The sequence below is a fragment of the Perca flavescens genome, chromosome 5 (genome assembly GCF_004354835.1).
Source record: "Perca flavescens isolate YP-PL-M2 chromosome 5, PFLA_1.0, whole genome shotgun sequence".
NCBI lineage: Eukaryota > Metazoa > Chordata > Actinopteri > Perciformes > Percidae > Perca > Perca flavescens.
This window is the reverse complement of record NC_041335.1, coordinates 35,154,310-35,173,381: the sequence shown is the minus strand read 5'-3', so window position 1 is coordinate 35,173,381 and position 19,072 is coordinate 35,154,310. Positions and strand designations below refer to the sequence as shown.

Below are 19,072 nucleotides of genomic sequence, written 5' to 3'. Positions count from 1 at the left end.
AGCTTCATTATATATTCCAGCTCCATGTCAGTGACGATACTTTGGCAACAGGTGGAACAGTGAGCTATAGGGTTGCATTCTCAAAGAAAGCAACTCCAAACTTGTGTTGCTGTCATGTTGCGATTTTTGTTGGGTTAGACCCATCTGCTAGCAATGGGGGGCCGACACTGAGATATACATAGAAAAGTATGCACCAAACAAAAAATTGAAATTTTGCTGTTTTCATGAATACAAAAGTTGAGTGACCCTCCCCCCTAGACTAAAAAACATTGGGTGACCCTCCCCTCAACAAAGAATAAAAAGACAGGACCCTCCCCTATTCCATAAATACCGAACGGTCCCTTAACTAGTCATTGTCAGTGACCGGTACCAGGCTCCCAGTAACCTGTCTCGGCTAAATGTAACTGTGAAGTCCGCCCGATAAACGTAGGAGTCATGTGACAAGTTGTTACGTGACCAGCCAACAGTATATCTATCTATTTCGTAGGATAGCATGTGAATTGTTGTGCATCAATTTTCATACGATAATATACAAACCAGTTCATGAGAATGCATTGAAATATTACAATGGAAACTAAACCTACCTGGTCTGCAAAAATCTAACGTAAATGGGAGCAAGGTGTTACGTGCCTTCCAGTTAATATCATGATTACCCAGAAAGATTCATAACAAAAGAATTGGGCCACTCTTGAATTTAATTGGAGTTATGCATTTTAGCAGAAATAAAGTGGTAAGACACACAATTTGGCCATGACATTTTTTGATAACACTATCTAATAATAGGTTGTCGTTTCGACTTAATATGTGCAAAACCGATGACATTCCCATCTGCCTCAGCTGCTAATTAGCGAATGGTTGCCTAACACTCTGAACTAAGATGGTGAACATGATCATCATACTTGCTAAACAGGACAATAGTGGCTTTATACAGCCTGACAAGTAAGGCTGTAGATTGTGTTGTTTTTTCCTAAAAGCACACTGTCCTCGTCATACTAAGGGAAAATAACACAATCAATGTTCTGTGTCGGTCGTCCACGCCTCTCCTCGGCAGACATTTAAGCAGCGATGTTGATGTTAACCCAGACTCTGAAGGAGTAATTACATGCCAGATTGCAGTCTAAATGATTACGAAAACAATGTGAGCAGATCTCTAGATTGTCACAGCAAGATGGCAGTACATGAAATGCACATGGGCACCACTGAGTGGACGCAGAGCAGCCTTTCATTACCACAGGAGGAAATGATTTTTGGTTTTCATGCTGCTGGCCTAGTCCTCTAGTGCACTTAGACTCATCAAAAGGATGTGCTGACAGTGATCAATGATTAGCCACGACTCATACTGACAGAACAAATGCTATTAACTTAAAAAAAGAAGAAGCTGAAAATACTAAATCTATTTACTGTTAAATTATTCCCTGGAAACAATCATTCATTTCAAGTGGAGTTACAATAACCCAGCAATTACCTGAACCGTATCATCTGGTGTAATCATACAGTAAAGGATAATGAAGGAGTCTTTGTGGATAGAGAGTCTGTCTCTGTGAAGCCAACGCAATCTCATGAACGGGTTTGTATGATATCGTACGAAAAGTTACGCACAACAAATTCGTATGATATCCTATGAAATTACAGCATCGGCCAGTCACGTGACTGTGAGATGCCGGTCATTTCAGAGGCCATTGCTAGTTGAGTTTAGCCGACAAAAAGATAGTCTCACATTGCCAGACCTTCCTCCACAGCGGTGCGGAGGAGGGTCTGGCTAGTCCACACAGTCCTTCCAGGATGGGAGAGAACCATGCTCCGGTTTATTGGCATTTCTTTAAAACGACAAGAACAGCCTGAATGGATTGAGTTCAAAGGATATGGAGACATGCCAGGCTCATAAGATCAGTCACAAGATAGATTCACATATGTTCTTATCCCCCATCAGTAGTTTCAAATTCACAGGCTGTGAAGGTTGACTTATTCAACTCGAAATGTACTGTAAAGCTGTCTGCAGCTAGAAGAAACACATCATGGTGACTCCTCAGATTATCACAGTTTCGGCAGTGATCCAGAATGAAAATCTGCCAAGGTGTCACCAGAGCTCTGTGGGCGTAGATATGCATCAGATGTTCCTCCTCTTCATTGGTCAGGGTTTGACTTCTTGTTGTCCTCCCACTCTGTGTTTTGCCTTGGAAACAAGCTTTTTTTTTTTCTTCTTTTCTAACTCCCGGTAAAAACTGTCTTGGAGACGAATCACGACTCGCTGTGGTAGATTTCTAATGCTGTCGCAGCTTTTCAGTCAAGTGTCTGTCCTCCAACAGGAGAGTCAGGGAGTTTGTCGCCCCCTTTGCAATTGTTCACAGGCTCTTCAAGGTTAGTATTTTATTTTTTTTGTCCTCAAGCTTCAATCAAAAAAGTGTTGATAGCCAAACGGAAATCGGCATCAACATTCTCAGCCATTCTCCCCAAAACCATAAAGCCAATCTGAAGTAGTTGTGAAGTCTAGGGTTTTTGCTGAGGTCTCGGGTGAATTCTGTCAGCCAGCAGCTCAATGTCTTCTCTTTGAACTAGATGACACAGCTGCTGAAGAATAAAAAGATCTCTGATCAAATGCTGACTCTTTTGCTTGAATGTAGCGGGGGACTCAAGTGCTGTACTTAACAGGAACAATTTTGAGCTACTTTGAATATTTTCCGCTGTACTTTATACTTCTCTACTACATTATAATGGACGACGCCAAATTGTTGTGTCGGTGTTTCGATACAGTAGTGAGGGCTGACTTTGAAGTCCCCGTGGTGTCGTATATTGATCAAAAGATGTAATTATGTGTTTTCACTCCCACCGTCTCTTTCCTTCTCTTTTCTTTTGTCTCTCAAATTGGAGGCAATTATTATACGTTTTACTCTACTACATGTATCTGATAACGTATCTGATAACTTTGATAAAAAAAATAATCAGATTATTAAAACAGAAATATAATAATAAATCATGATGTATTATTATTATTATAGGCTAAGATAACATAAGACTTTATTGCTCTCCATTCAAAAGCTACCCTTCAGTATATAAAGTCCTTCGTTATTATTAGCTCTACCCTTACCAGCTGCAACATTTAAGTGATGAACGCATTAATGCGTCAATGTCAAAACATATGATATACATTATTCTGCATACTTTTACTTTTGGTAGTATATTTTGATACTCACACTTTTGTAGTTACCTTTGGTAAAATTCTGCATGCAGGACTTTAATTTCTTTATTTTTACTTGAGTAATCGTATATTCGCTCTGTCGTTAGGCCGATAAACGCAGAGTAGCCATCTTGAATGGAAGGCTACTTGAATGAAATGTTATTTTTGCAGAAACCTCATAATGGTTATGTTTGAAACTGGCAGATTGTAATTTGTTAGGTGCAATATACTCAGCACATATTGATTTATTATTTTATCTCGTCCTTTTTTATTGTATTTATTCAGTTCCTATTTCATTTCTTCTTGTGTATTTATGGATCTCGCACTTTTATTGCCTTTTTTCTGTGCTCTCTTTCATAAATGAATGGTAAAAAATATGTATATGTCTCGGTGGACTGTGGAAACTGAATTGCCCTTTAATAAAAATGTAATAAAGCTATCTGTAAAAAAGTTTTTCCTTTCTCCACGGCTTAAATGTGGGGCAACACTCACACTTTCTTCAACAGTCTGCTTGGTAGCTTAGAAAAATTATTCCTATAATGTCAGACAGGACGACTGCAGCTGCACAGTATTCATGGTCATACATGTTTGAGCGTGAGAATATGTGATACAAAATCTGAAATCTGAAATTAAATGACGAAAGAACAAAAATGCTACAAACGAATACAAGTTCTTCAATCTCGACAGATGTCAGAGCAGCGAAAAGGCTCTCTCAGCTTTTGTCTCACACCTTGTGTCTAATTGACTCAAGAAAATACTTTTCTGCTGCAATGAGGCTCGACTTAAGCATTCAAAGTTTTTCCTGTGGTTGATCTTCGTCTTCCCTAATTACTTTCCTTTTCTGCCACCGCTAATACCATTTCCCCAAGTCTCTAAAAGAGCTCCTTAATTGGTTTGGACGGACAGGCAATCAATACTTTCCCAATTAAAATTACTGAACCAACAATCTTGAGGCTGATTTAAAAGTTGAGTGTGAACTGTATTTCATTTGTGGTTGTTAAGTCACATTTTCCGTTATTGTGTGTTTTGACTTCTTCCAATAACCTCAAGGCTTTAAAGTGCTCATTTTCAGGTACATAATTGTATATAGAGGTTATATCAGAATAAGTTTACATAGTTTAATTTTCAAAAAACACCATATTTTTGTTGTACTGCACATTGTTGCAGCTCCTCTTTTCACCCTGTGTGTTGAGCTCTCTGTTTTAGCTACAGAGTGAGACATCTCACTTCTGGTCCATCTTTGTAGGGAGTTGCACATGCGCAGTACCTAGGTAAGGACTACTAGCCAGTCAGAAGCAGAGTATGAGGGCGTGCCATGCTAGCAGCTAGGTGAGCATTATAACGTGTGTTACAAAGTGACCACGTTTGTCTCTGAAGTAAAGGCTGGACTACAACAGAGCTGTTTGGAGCAGTTGGTGAACAGTGTTTTCTGTTGGAGATGGTAAGTCCCTTTGGGGTGGACTTTGGGCTTTTTCACTTTGTAAACATATAACATGCACAATAAAAGATATAGAACACAATAAGGGTAAAGGGAAAAAGCCAAAACGCATATGAGCACTTTAAGGGCTCCTGCTGACGGGTCTGAGCTGGGATTGGCTGCGTGCGGGAGGACGAGTTGGGAGAGTTAACCTCCATTGATTCCAAATAAACACTTGTAGCTTTGAATGAACGCGGCGAAGCCACGGACACACCGAGTACAACTGCCACTGTGAGCGTCACGTCAGGATCTCCTATAGCCGGCCTGGTCGTCTGGCTCCACACCCGGCTGCTGATTCAGAATCACCGCTGATGTCGGTATATATCCACGGTTGTTGGGTCTCTGCCTTGACTTGTTTAGGGAGAAAGTCAGTTTGCACAAATGGAACACCATGCCTACAGAGCTCCAGATCTGATTGTCCTCGTTTACAAAAGGCCACTCAGCATTCAGACATCACGTCACCTTCTCCTTATCAGTGTGCCCCTCGGCCCCTTTACAAATATTTAAGCGTTGAAGGATGACAGTTCAAATAGAGCCACTGTGGCAGTGACATCAGAGCAACAAAAAGCCACAGTTATACGATAGACCAGGGGTCTTCAACGTTTTTTTTAAGCCAAGGACCCTTTAACAGAGAGAGACGGAACAGGGACCCCCTACTACATATATTGTATAAAAATAAGTTGCATATTGAACTGGGCCGACAATAACGTGTGGGCAGCCTAAAGCTTTACATACCTTTTAATTGCATAGAATACTAAGCTATTAAAATGCATTTGTTGGCATGATTTTATAAGTGATGTTTTAATGTTAAACATACATGTGGTACAGTGAATCCTTGGATTTGTTTTTTTTTAGCGTGTATAAAGCCAACATATTTTCACATACAATCAGTAAACTATGTGTTTATTTCAACCAAACCTAGGGTTGCAATTGTTGGAAACGTGAAAAGACGACCCAAAACGGCTTTTCACAGTTTTATGTTGACGTGTCGACTTTGAATTAAGTGTATTTTACAATGCTAAAATTACTCTGGTAGGTTTAGGGGCCCCGGACCCCCTGTTGAAGATCTCTGCCATTGACTGTAAAAATAATCGGTGATGTCACCCATTGGTTTGTGGACTGCTGTTTTGAAGCAACAAGTTTGCCTTTTGGCTGTCGCCATTTTAGTATTTTAGAGCCAGAAGTGACAATATTTGTCCAAAAAATTTGGACAATATTTGGATATTCAGTGGAACTGAGAAGGATAATGCGTGAATGGTTTCAAAGGCGCTGCGCTAAGCGCTAAACAGGGAAAGTTGCTGATTTTCAACCCTTCTGAAACGAGTCATCCAGCGGAGTTTTGCTGGCGGGTTTTACACGGACCTCGGGGTACTGGTGCCATTCATCAGCATGTACGTATGTGTAGTACACAGAGCTGAGTGAAAATCGGCAGACTCCCAGCTAACTTCAGCGTTAGCTAGCTAGCTAGCTTGGGTGACAGAACGCTGAGCAAGACATTTCTAAGCGACCAAAGTGTTCCAGTTAACTTTGATGAAGTGAAAACACACAGTGAGGTGTGTTTAAGATAAAAACACAGACAACATCCAAAAACAAGTTGAAGTCTTTTTTAATGTCCAGAGTGTTAGCATGTTTAGCATCGCTAAGCCTCTGTCCTGATTGACAGGTCCTAAAGCATCCCCTGCTTTATCGTCTTTTTTTAAATAAATGGGACCATGATTTACAAAATGAAAATCATGCAGTAGAGACCATAAACTAATTTTGAAAATGTTTACTGAGGTAATAAATCAAGTGAGAAGTAGGCTCATTTTCTCATAGACTTCTATAGAAAATGACTTGTTTTTGGAGCCAGTGGAGTCGCCCCCTGCTGGAAATTAGATAGAACGCAGGTTTAGGGCACTTCAATCTGCATTGTTAGCCTCACCTTTCAGGTGCAGAAGTTGCCGCTTGGTTCACACTTACTTGGCGATTAGACTTGATTGAGACAGCAATGTGCTTGTCTCCATAATGCATCGTAACTGATATTACTCCAGATAATGGAAACTTGATGCTTTCTCTGTATTTCTCAATATGGAAAACAAATGTAGGATATCATGACCTTAGCTTATAAAGACAGCAGAAAGGAAAAGATCAACAAAACAGAAACTTCTCGAGCTTATAGAGAGTTTTGAGTAGCCTATTGTGCATGATTTTTGATCTGTCATCTTTATGATTAAATAAAGGGGTGATAGAATGCAAAACCTATTTTACCCTGTCGTAGCTGAAAAACGACAGTTTGGAGGGTAAATAAGACATACATAGAACCTCAAAATCCCATTTACACCTCTTTCCTCTGCAAATCTCACAATTTGAAACTGCCTCTGAAAACGGGCAAATCTCAACGAGTTGACGTCATCTCGGTGGCTCCTCCTTATTTGGCTCTAGTCTCTATCATTGTCACGCCCCAACATTTACATATAGACCATAGGCGCCGATTTATGTTTTCCTCCGTGGGTGCTCACAGGTGCATAAAGTATACACTATCTACATACACAGATACATCCTATCTGTACACAAATACAGATAGGATTGAAGAGGAGAAGTTTAACTGACATGTAACAGCGATCAGCTTTGTGGGAAATTAAGAATCAAGGCCACCGACATAACCAATCACACTATGACAGACGCTCCACTTAGCACCAACTGCAATGTTTAATTTTAAATGAATGTAGCCTACTGGCAGCCTGGCACACGGTGCTCGAGCACCCACGGAAAATACTGAGCACCCACGTGTGCCCACCCACGTGTGCCAGGCTGCCAGTAGGCTACATTCATTTAAAATTAAACATTGCAGTTGGTGCTAAGTGGCGCGTCTGTCATAGTGTGATTGGTTATGTCGGTGGCATTGATTCTTAATTTCCCACGAAGCTGATTGCGGTTACATGTCAGTTAAACTTCTCATCTCCAATCCTATCTGTATGTGAGAAGTGGTACTGTCCTGAGTTTAAAGCCTACTTTACGGCTTTATTATCGAGTTAATAGGCGCGTGTGTTCGTGCCGGCAGCTGTCCATTTCCTAAGTTTCTGAAATGCAAACAATTTTTGACCACGCAAAGGGCGTGCGCCTACGGGCTAGACCAGTGGTTCCCAACCTTTTTTCCTTGGTGCCCCCCCTACTTATTTCTAAGAAATGCTGAGTTCCCCCCCCCCCAAACCGAAGTTGAGGTAACTCTTGAGATAGAGCCTTACTTTCTTTTTTGATACACAGCAGTTATCAGCACTTTTACATTTCTCTGTCATGTCTCATTCATAAAATAGTGATGCCGTGGCGGCAGGAAAAACGAGGATGCTAGCAGCTAGCAGCTAGCAGCTGACCTGATGAAGGGCCACAGGTTAAGAGGTCCCGGAGGTTTGGCCTTTTATATTATATTATACATTATATATTATATTGTATTATCATAATTTGTTTAACGTGGGTCATGACCGAAAGAACGAGATCCAGGGTACAAGCGGCCGAAATGGGTTTCCTCAGGAGGGTGGCTGGCGTCTCCCTTAGAGATAGGGTGAGAAGCTCAGTCATCCGTGAGGAGCTCGGAGTAGAGCCGCTGCTCCTTTGCGTCGAAAGGAGCCAGTTGAGGTGGTTCGGGCATCTGGTAAGGATGCCCCCTGGGCGCCTCCCTAGGGAGGTGTTCCAGGCACGTCCAGCTGGGAGGAGGCCTCGGGGAAGACCCAGGACTAGGTGGAGGGATTATATCTCCAACCTGGCCTGGGAACGCCTCGGGATCCCCCAGTCGGAGCTGGTTAATGTTGCTCGGGAAAGGGAAGTTTGGGGTCCCCTGCTGGAGCTGCTCCCCCCGCGACCCGACACCGGATAAGCGGACGAAGATGGATGGATGGATGGATGGATGTTTAACGTGCAATTATTTATTTTTTTACCTCAACCTCAAACCAGATAAAGACTTGATCTTTGCCGCCCCCCTAAGGGGTGCCCGGACCCCTGGTTGGGAACCACTGGGCTAGACCACTGACCTGAGGTCAGCTAGTCTTCTGAATCTAGGTCACGCAGATCTCTGCTATTGCATTAATAAATTCACTTCTGAGACTTTTTTAATGCAGAAATCAACTATGTAAAGCTCAAATATGGGATGTTTAAAAAAACAATTGATGGCTAATTGCAAATTTGGTAAGACAGTGTCGGACTTCACGAGCTCCACAAACTGCCAGGACAGGTGGCGGATGCTGGCCGGGTTTGCTGCCTTCCCTGTCGGGCTCTCCCCCTTCACACACCCGCTGAGCTGGAGCTCTGTCAGGATCTCACACACGAGCTGCGTTGTCCATCCATCCATCCATCTTCGTCCGCTTATCCGGTGTCGGGTCGCGGGGGGAGCAGCTCCAGCAGGGGACCCCAAACTTCCCTTTCCCGAGTAACATTAACCAGCTCCGACTGGGGGATCGCGAGGCGTTCCCAGGCCAGGTTGGAGATATAATCCCTCCACCTAGTCCTGGGTCTTCCCCGAGGCCTCCTCCCAGCTGGACGTGCCTGGAACACCTCCCTAGGGAGGCACCCAGGGGGCATCCTTACCAGATGCCCAAAAAACCTCAACTGGCTCCTTTCGACGCAAAGGAGCAGCGGCTCTACTCCGAGCTCCTCACGGATGACTGAGCTTCTCACCCTATCTTTAAGGGAGACGCCAGCCACCCTCCTGAGGAAACCCATTTCGGCCGCTTGTACCCTGGATCTCGTTCTTTCGGTCATGACCCAGCCTTCATGGCCATAGGTGAGGGTAGGAACGAAAACTGACCGATAGATCGAGAGCTTCGTTGTGTACTTTAGAAAGAAGTTTGGAAGTTTTTCCAAGGATATTGAAAATGAACCACGGTGGTAAATGCAGTGTTCCAGACTGTACAACGGAATACTGGCCCAGAGAGAAGTGTTTAGAACGAGTAAATGGAGAGGGAGTTGTGGATCATGTCTAGGCATGTAACAGCGTGTCTGTGTCTGTCTGTGTTTGTGTGTGTGCGCTGTGCAGCAGTGTGTGTGTGTGTGTGTGTCTGTCTGAAATATGAGACCTGCTGTATCGTCTCCAATGTATGTGTGAGTGGTTCCTCAACCAATCAGCGCGCAGCTCATCTAAATATTCATGAGCATACCATATTTGGAAGAAAAGCTGCCGTTCCAAATAGAGCCATTATACAGGGATGCATAAGGGCCAAAAAAATAGCACCTGGGCCATTTTCAGCCCAACCAATGTTACATACCCTATTAGCAGACCTTAAGGAACAGTGTGAAATACCCTATATAATCATTCTATCCCCCCTTTAATGTGATCATGGTTGTTTTGTGGTCTCTCCACGTTGTTGTAAAGCACTTTGATCTGCACTCTCTGTATGATAGGTGCTTTATAGGCTAAATAAACTTTTAATTGTATTATTATTCCACGGAGACACTGTCAGCGAGCCATCCCTGTCAGCCGGACTGCACCTGTTGATCGCCTGGCAACACACTCCTGACGCTAAAAATAAAAAATAAAAAACCGATTGTCACATTAAGTAGGTTAATAACAGCGCCAATCAACACTGACGCATAAAATAGCGTACCAAACGTCCAGAGTTCGGGGGCACGGCTTTAGTGCTGCTCAGAAACCCATGTGAGTTCATTTGGGTGAGAAGCGCGCATCTGTGAGACGCGCGCCAGGACGCAAACCCACACACACACACACACACACACACACACACGCTCCGCGCTGGATCTCTCCGGCACCGAGACTCCGTGTCTGAAAACGGAGAAGCAACACACGGTAAGTGTGCTACTTTCTTCTTCTCCAATTCCAGATGCGAATTTTTTATCTCGCCCCAATTTAGTTAAGCCTATAACTAAAAGTCAAATTGGCTAATTATTTTTGAGTTGAAAAGAGAAAAGAGGGGAAATGATGCAAACGCATGCGTCACTTTTGTAGCAGTGCATTTAAAATGCATTTCTTACAGCTTATGTATGCATTTACGCTCGAGTTTATAGGGGATTGGTATGTTCGATAAAGACTTTAAACCTGCAGTTTCCTTTCATTGCGTCGCAGTATTTCGAGGCTGCGTCGCTTTTTGAAGGACTAAATCGAGATATAGTGAATATTTTTAATGCATCACACCGACGGTTGTTCGACCAAACTGGTGTCTCTGAATCACAGTTTCAGCATGTAGGCTATCTATCCTGGCATGGCAGGAGTGTTAAAACCAATTCAACTGACAAAAAACCTACTTGGCAGAGCAGGTGAGTTGGGAGCCAACAATCAAATCGTCCAATTATTATTTTCAGAGTCATAATATTCATTTAAAAGACAGAAACAGTGTGTGAATCAAATGTTAAGAGTTTTTCTCAGTCGGTTGTATTATTAATAGTTATGCAACTGGCATAATTAATGAATTCCCAGTTATGAATCCGCTGCTGAGCATCCATGTAGGCTACAACACGTTATGTATGAGTGATTTCAGATTCAATCAGCGTGACGGTTTGATTACAAATGTCAAATCAGAGGGAGCATACAGTGTGTAGAACCAATAGTTTAGATATAACAGCCACAAGTTATACATCCTTAGACTCAAGAGTTGGCTCTTACAGATAAGTAACCAGTAAAAATGTATTAATGTTTAGGCCTTATTTACTGAAATAAATAATTCATTTTCATGGTTTTAATGCAGTTATATTCTTCCTTGACACATGGTAACTTCAAGGATTTAGATTAACTACAATCTGGAGAAATGATGCCATTTTGGACATTTGGGTGAATCTGAAGCAGAAATCTTTCCTCGTGATCTTTCCTTGACAGATACTGTAATACGTCTGCTTTTTTTTCTCCATCTGAGCCACATTTTTAACCGAACAACCTTGCACAGAAATATCAATATCAAATCAATATCCTTTGTCCAATTTTTAGGAGCATCTTCTCAATCCGAAGGCTAAATTCTAAATGCAAATGCAGTCTTTGCAAAATGGGTCACTGCTGAGTTGGGTCAGTATCCTGCCCATTCTCCATACAATCTGTCCTTTTACATTAAATATCGAAAACAACACCTTGTACTGGGCCGATGAAAGAGCAGGTCTGGGCACGCAGCTTTAATATTCATGGTTTGAAGTTCTGAAAATGTGATGAAATAAGTGAAAGGCACCAGTCTCACAGTGATGACTCACCACAGCATTTAGCCTACAAAACACCACTCATTGAAGACTTCAAAACACAATGATAATTGTAATTGTTTGTAAATGGAGTTAGCCAGGGCAAACTAAGAAAAGGAAGTTACTGAGTGATTCAGTACAGTGACTTGAAGCTATAAAAAAGGGCTGACAAATGTGTTATCACAAAGACGAGAGTTCTCACTGGACACGCAGAGGAACCTGTCAAGCTTATCTGCATCCGCACACAGGATGATAATAAAAAGGGAAATTTGCAATTGAAGTTAAATCGCCTAATTGATCATGTACAAACATGTCTGTGGAGAATTGATGCTCATGTCCTTCAGCATATGCTTGTCTTGGCAGTCACATTTCACTGTGCATGCTGTTGAATACATACAGAGCTGCAAATATGAATCCATTACTCAATTAGTTAGCCATCTATTTTGATAATCAATTAATACGTTATCCGTCATTTTTTATGAAAAAATAAAAATAAATTCTCTGAGTCCAGCTTGTTAAATATGAATATTTCCAGGTTTCTTCACTCCTGTTTTAGTAAACTGAACATAAATGGTGCCTTTGTGTTCAGTTCAATGTTCAAATTTGTTCCAAAAAAGAATGTTGAAAACATTTTCCTTTTGTTTTTTTTTTTTAAATTCAACAGGCTATTTGTTGTAATTTAGCAGTATACTGAAACCACATAAATAATTACACTTAGTAATATCGTTAACTTATCGCAAGTAATATCATTATCGCGATATTCAACATTATCGCATATCACATATTTTCCTCATATTGTGCATCGCTAATTTTATAAACCAAACAAGTAATCGATTAATGTAGAAAATAAGCAACAGAATCATCGATTAGTTGTCAATTATTTTGATAAACGATTAATCGCTGAGTCATAAAAACTAATTACAGCTTCTTAAATGTGAATATTGTTCTAGTTTCTTCTCTGCTCTGCGACAGTAAACTGAATATCTTTGTGGACAAAACAAGACTTGTGGACTTCATATTGGGCTTTTGGGTAACACTGACTGAATTTTTTTTTTTTTAAACCGTTTGACATCGTATAGACCAAACCACTAATTGAGAAAATAGATTGACAGATTCATCTGCAATGAAAATAATCTGTAGTTGCAGCCCCAGATACATGTTACGGCAGTTCACTGTATTCATGACTTCCCCTCCAGGGTTGACATCAGCCTTTTGGGGATGGAGGACGCAGGCAGCGGCTGGGCACTTGAGCTCACCCCCCCGTGCGCGATGCCCGAGCTGAATGGGAGTGACACGGGTCAGGTGTTTGAGGTGGCGCTGCAGAACGGCTCGTCCAAGCGCAGCTCCCAGTTTGTGGGCGTGGAGCTGCTGCAGTCCTTCAAGCTGCTCATCATTCCCTGCTACACTCTGGTGGCTCTGGTGGGCGTCTTCGGCAACTACCTGCTGCTCTACGTCATCTGCCGCACCCGCAAGATGCACAACGTCACCAACTTCTTCATTGGAAACCTGGCCTTCTCCGACATGCTGATGTGCGCCACATGTGTCCCCTTCACGCTGGCCTACGCCTTCAACCCGCACGGCTGGGTGTATGGCCGCTTCATGTGCTACCTGGTGTACCTCATCCAGCCGGTGACGGTGTACGTGTCCGTCTTCACTCTCACTGCCATCGGTGTGGACAGGTAAGGTTTGAGGAGATGACGGTGGAAAGAATCGATTAAGTAAAACCCTGGGAAATATTTGCATGCCTCCTGCATTTTCACTGACATTTATAATGCATCATTAGCGGAGCAAAAAGGTTTTCAGCCTGAGGCATTTTTTTTCAATCATACTTACCCACCCTGTTACAAGTACACATGAATGAAAAAGTAATGAAAGGACATCATTCCACACAATGAATGTCATTGTGTCTTTGTGCACAAAATTGCAGTGGCAGATGCAAATGTGTAAAAAGCTGGATGGACTTCAGCGGATTCTGAAAATAACTAATAACAGGGAACCTTTCCAACTAAGTGACGAAGCATATTGAAAAATACAGAACTTAAAAGAGGCAAACTAAAGAATATAATTTCTCAGATTTAACTGTCCAACCATTATGGCAGTGGAGCCTCAGTTTAAATAGCAAGTAAAAATGGAAACACAGAAACAGCATAGTCATATTTCTATCATGTCCATATGCCACTTACACATGTATCCACCATCAACATACTATGTTATAAGCTTTTACACACAAGATAGAGAAGAGTTTATTTAAAAAAAAGTGGAATTCCCTTTCCAACCCACCCCATGTACATGTAATGAGCATTCACTCAAATTACCATTAGTAAATCACTAATGTTACCATTGCAACTAAAATATATAACAAAGATTGAAAACTAATGCACTGAGCACTAATATACAGTATCTACAGCCAGGAACTGTCATGTTTGACAAAATGGCCGGAACCCAATATCACGGCAAGAATTGCAAGAAAAGTGACTGAACAGAGTTTAGGAAGGGTCCAACTTTGGAAATCAGTCATACAGAAAAACAGAACTATTCAAATATATTTGAATATTTATTAATAATATTTTGACCATTAAATGCCTTCAGTAAGACCTATATTTTTTTTATCAAACTTATGTTGTAGATGTTCTGTCCACCAGAATGCAGTGGATCAGTCAATGTCAATTGGCAGACAATGTTTTCAGAATATAAACACAATTATTAAAATTGTTAATATTATTAAAAGTCAGACCCTGGATTAAACACAAACAGTATGCTTTTGATAGGAAGTTCAGAGCTTTCACCGTAGCCTACGTAACAGGTTTGAATATTAAGAGCTGCCTAATATTGGTTCAAATATTATTTTTTTTTATATTCGAATTATATTCGAATAACGAAGTTCGGAGTCAAAGCCCTGAGTACCAGGTGAGTATGGGGGCGGGGCAGGCAGGTGAATGGTATCAGCAGGTAATGCAGAGCAGGAGGGAGTGGCAGCGTTCGCCTACCATACACTAGACGACTTTGAACAGACTTTGAAAAGACTAAAGTCTGACACCATCTCACATAGGGTTGGGTCCCGAAACCCGGTTCCTACGCAACTGGTAGGAATCGGACCGGATTAGAAAAATCACTCAAATTTCAAATATATAAGAAAGATAGAGTGTTTTTGGAACATTATAGCATGTAAACATGTTCTAGTAGAAACCCAAAATACAAGTATAAACCTGAAAATGAGCATGATATGGGACCTTTAAAGGTCCCATGGCATGAAAATTTCACTTTATGAGGTTTTTAAACATTAATGTGTGTCCCCCAGCCTGCCTATGGTCCCCCAGTGGCTAGAAATGGTGATAGGTGTAAACCGAGCCCTGGGTATCCTGCTCTGTCTTTGAGAAAATGAAAGCTCAGATGGGCCGATCTGGAAGGTTACCTCCCCTTTCTCTGGTTTTCCCGCCCAGAGAATTTGGCCCACCCATAAGAGAGAGACATCATGGCTTTCAAACGAGCAAAGTGACAGTTGGTCAAGGCCACACCCCCACCCTCCACCTTCCCCCCCTCTCCTCCTCAATAGCTACAGACACAGAAATGGCACATCCTAAGGAAAGCTCATTGTGGGACTGGCTCTAGTGGCTGGAATTCTGCACCAAGGCTGAATTTCAGGAAAGAGACTTCAGATACAGTATTAGGGGACCACTAAGGTCTATATAAAAGAGACTTCAGATACAGTATTAGGGGACCACTAAGGTCTATATAAAAGAGACTTCAGATACAGTATTAGGGGACCACTAAGGTCTATATAAAACAGTATTAGAGACCACTAAGATACAGTATACAGTATTAGGGGACCACTAAGGTCTATATAAAAGAGACTTCAGATACAGTATTAGGGGACCACTAAGGTCTATATAAAAGAGACTTCAGATACAGAATTAGGGGACCACTAAGGTCTATATAAAAGCATCCAAAGAGCACCATGATGTGGGACCTTTAACTCATGTTTGGCATGTTTCTATAATTTCCTCCAACGGTTTAGTTAGGTAGATCTAATCTAACTCTTCAGGGTTTTCCTCTTCTCTGCTTCTTTACAGATACTACGCCACAGTTCATCCTCTGAAAAAGCGCATCTCAGTCTTGGCGTGCACCTACCTTCTGTCTGGGATCTGGCTGCTGTCCTGCGGCCTTGTGGCTCCCGCCGTGGCTCACACCTACCACGTGGAGTTTAAGAAGGAGGGCTTCACCATCTGCGAGGAGTTCTGGATGGGCCAGGAGAGGGAGCGGCTGGCCTACGCGTACAGCACCCTCTTCATCACCTACGTCCTGCCTCTGTCGGCGCTCTGCATCTCGTACCTGTGCATCTCTGTCAAACTGCGGAACTGTGTCGTGCCGGGCCACCACACCCAGAGCCAGGCGGAGGCTCAGCGCATGCGCAAACGCAAGACCTTCCGGCTGGTGAGCCTGGTGGTGGCAGCCTTCGGCGTCTGCTGGATGCCAATCAGCGTGTTCAACGTGCTGCGGGACATCGACATCGACCTGATTGACAAGCCGTACTTTCTGCTCATCCAGCTGCTCTGTCACCTGTGCGCGATGAGCTCGTCCTGCTGTAACCCTTTCCTCTACGCCTGGCTGCATGACCGCTTCCGATCTGAGCTCCGCAAGATATTCACATGCCGCCGACGCATCGGCCTCTCGGCCAACAACTGCGCCACAGCCAGTGTGGTTTTGTGAAGCTCCTGTGTTTTAAAGGCTGCTGCTGGTTAGTCCCTGCTTCTCTGGACAGTAGAGTATAATTGATTCATTCATGGTAAATAGCGACGCAGAATAAGGGCGTTTTTTTTTTTTTTCACTTGGTCCGTTTCAGCCCTCCAAAAGAACTCAGACCCATTAGACAGCATTTTTTTGTGCATAGGTAAACACTAGTGCTGTCAGTTAAACGCGTTATGAACCGCGATAAGGCAAACCCATTTTAACAGCGTACATTTTTTTTTCGAGAATTACCAAGCACACAGCTGATGGCCAAGCACACAGCTGATGGCCAAGCACACAGCTGATGGCCAAGCACACAGCTGATGCCAATTCTCCGCCCCCTCGTCAAAGCCAGGCGACAAAAGCACAAAGTAAGCCGTTCCATTTTTCCATGTTTATAAGAGCATTAAAATGAGAAAAAATAATGGGACAAAAAGAAATCAAGGGACATTTAGAATAGATAAAAATGTGCGATTAATTGAGAGTTAACTATGACATTAATGCGTTTAATCGCAATTAAATATTTTAATCGTTTGACAGCACTAGTAAACACGGAAAAGGGACTCAGACCCCTCTGCAACCAATCATACGCTGACCTTTTCTGAAGGTGGTCTGAGTATGGTTCGCTTCAAGTCCGCCTTGTGGTTCTCTTCACCTCTGCATTGTGAACACAAAGTGCTTCAGGTTTATTTTGCAATTTGTAATGTACTTTAGCCCCAAGGCCCCATCAGAGCTGAAGTGGATCAGAAAGAGAAGGGTCCTTTTCAACTGACCATGTAAACACAAAAAGAACTGAGGACCTTTTCTGTTTGTTTAAAGAGGACTATATGTGAAAAAAAACTTAGATTACATTCCTACTGTGTACTATATGGTGATCCAGCTTTCACACATTATGCGCACCATGATTCAGTAGCCCAGTGTCTAAACTGCCGCCCTGTGGTTTATTAACACGCTTAAAAGAGTACTTCACCAATGTAGCATCGTACTCCGTATTCCTATTGTCAGACTATCGGTGGACAGTTTCAAAACAAAGGGATCGTGAACAATGCAGAACCAGAGAGATCGTCTTTTACCGACTGCAATGTTGCCTCAAGCAGAGATGAGGAGCGAGCTAAAGAGGTCTGGTAGGCTCACTTCTTTCTAACTCTACATCCTTAGAATCGTTTTTGTCATTTTCAAACTTGCACTCTTCAGCCCCAACCAGTGCCGACTCAAGTGACATCCCCTGAGGCAATTTATCAAATTTTGCACAGCTCCCCCTGTAGCAACAAAAGGCTTTATACAACTTTTTTTTTTTTTCCATTCGCACTAGTCTCAACGGATGTACATTGCTGGGATAAAGCCAGACATCTGGATGTTCCTCCCCTCTCGCTATCGGGGCTTAACGCCAGGACCGCTGCGATTGGTTTAAAGAAATACAAACGAGGCAGAGCATTTTTTCCACCTATCCAAGAATAGATAAGTGGTGTAGCCAGACCGTACTGGAGATAGATCTGGCAATGTGAGACTACTTATGCAGTAAGAACTGTAGTTCTCACCAAACGCTACTCAAGCAGGACGGAATTGTGAATGTGTTTGGGACTATTTTCAGCTGCGGACTTTATTAACTAGGAATCCTGTCACTCACTGATGTTTGTAATATCTTTTGGACAACAGTGAGGGTCTATGGTACAGAAGAGTGAGCTCTATCATGCTTTAGATAGACAGTACTTGTTAGAAGGATCAATTCATTGTCTTTTTCTCTTTTAATGAAATTCTTTGACAGTAAGAAAAATATAGCATGTCGCCAGACTTATCCTTTTCATGAATATACAGTAATTAATTTATCTAAAATTGGGGTTTGAAAGTTTGAAACTTCTTGAATATTTACAAAGTTACATAAACAGCCCCATTTACATGAGAAAAGGACAGAAGTGCAGCTGCACGGTCTTTTGGTCTGAAAGGCAGCTATTGTGTAGAATAAAACATGTTGGTCTGGGATACATTTTATATATATTATGTGAGAGCCACTAATGTGTTCACTTAGCATTACATAAGACAACTAATGGAGTTGTCAGTGCATTATGTAGCTTGTTTAAACGCTAAGAAAATGGCAATTATGTAGACTCATATTTCAGTTACGTATGTTTAATTTAATATCTTTATTTGTCAGGGACAGTGCATATTAATAAACATTTCTGTAAATATGCCAGAATTTGTCAAAAAAAACCTAGTTTTCATCTGCAGTCCCTGGCCAGATGTTACTATAGGCTCCCTTCAAACCAGCGATAGGCATCCTAACATCAGCATGACATTGAATACAAATATAAATACATGTGCACTAGATAAAATCACATTACGTTCTTGCTTGTTGTCTATGTAGGTTATATTTCTTTCCAAGTGTAAATAAAATAATTGTAAGTAATTGCAAATACAAACAATGTGGTGAAATAAGTAGTGTCTTTATTTAAAATAAAATCATACTTTGCTCAGCATCACTTCCTGCAGACGTTTTACATCAGCCGTAGTGTTATTGTCACGTCAACGGACACTTGATACATCAGGCTGCACAT

At 42.0% G+C, this 19,072-nt stretch overlaps 1 protein-coding gene across 1 annotated transcript; it reads left to right on the top strand.

Annotated features, from left to right (window-relative positions):
• Positions 1–10,343: 10,343 nt before the first annotated feature.
• prlhr2a (prolactin releasing hormone receptor 2a) lies at positions 10,344–16,522 on the top strand. Its single transcript, XM_028579263.1, has 3 exons — positions 10,344–10,425; positions 12,992–13,474; positions 15,866–16,522. Exons 2-3 carry the CDS (start codon positions 13,014–13,016, stop codon positions 16,500–16,502), a joined length of 1,098 nt encoding a protein of 365 aa, XP_028435064.1. The 5' UTR covers positions 10,344–10,425; positions 12,992–13,013; the 3' UTR covers positions 16,503–16,522.
• The last annotated feature ends 2,550 nt before the right edge of the window (positions 16,523–19,072 follow it).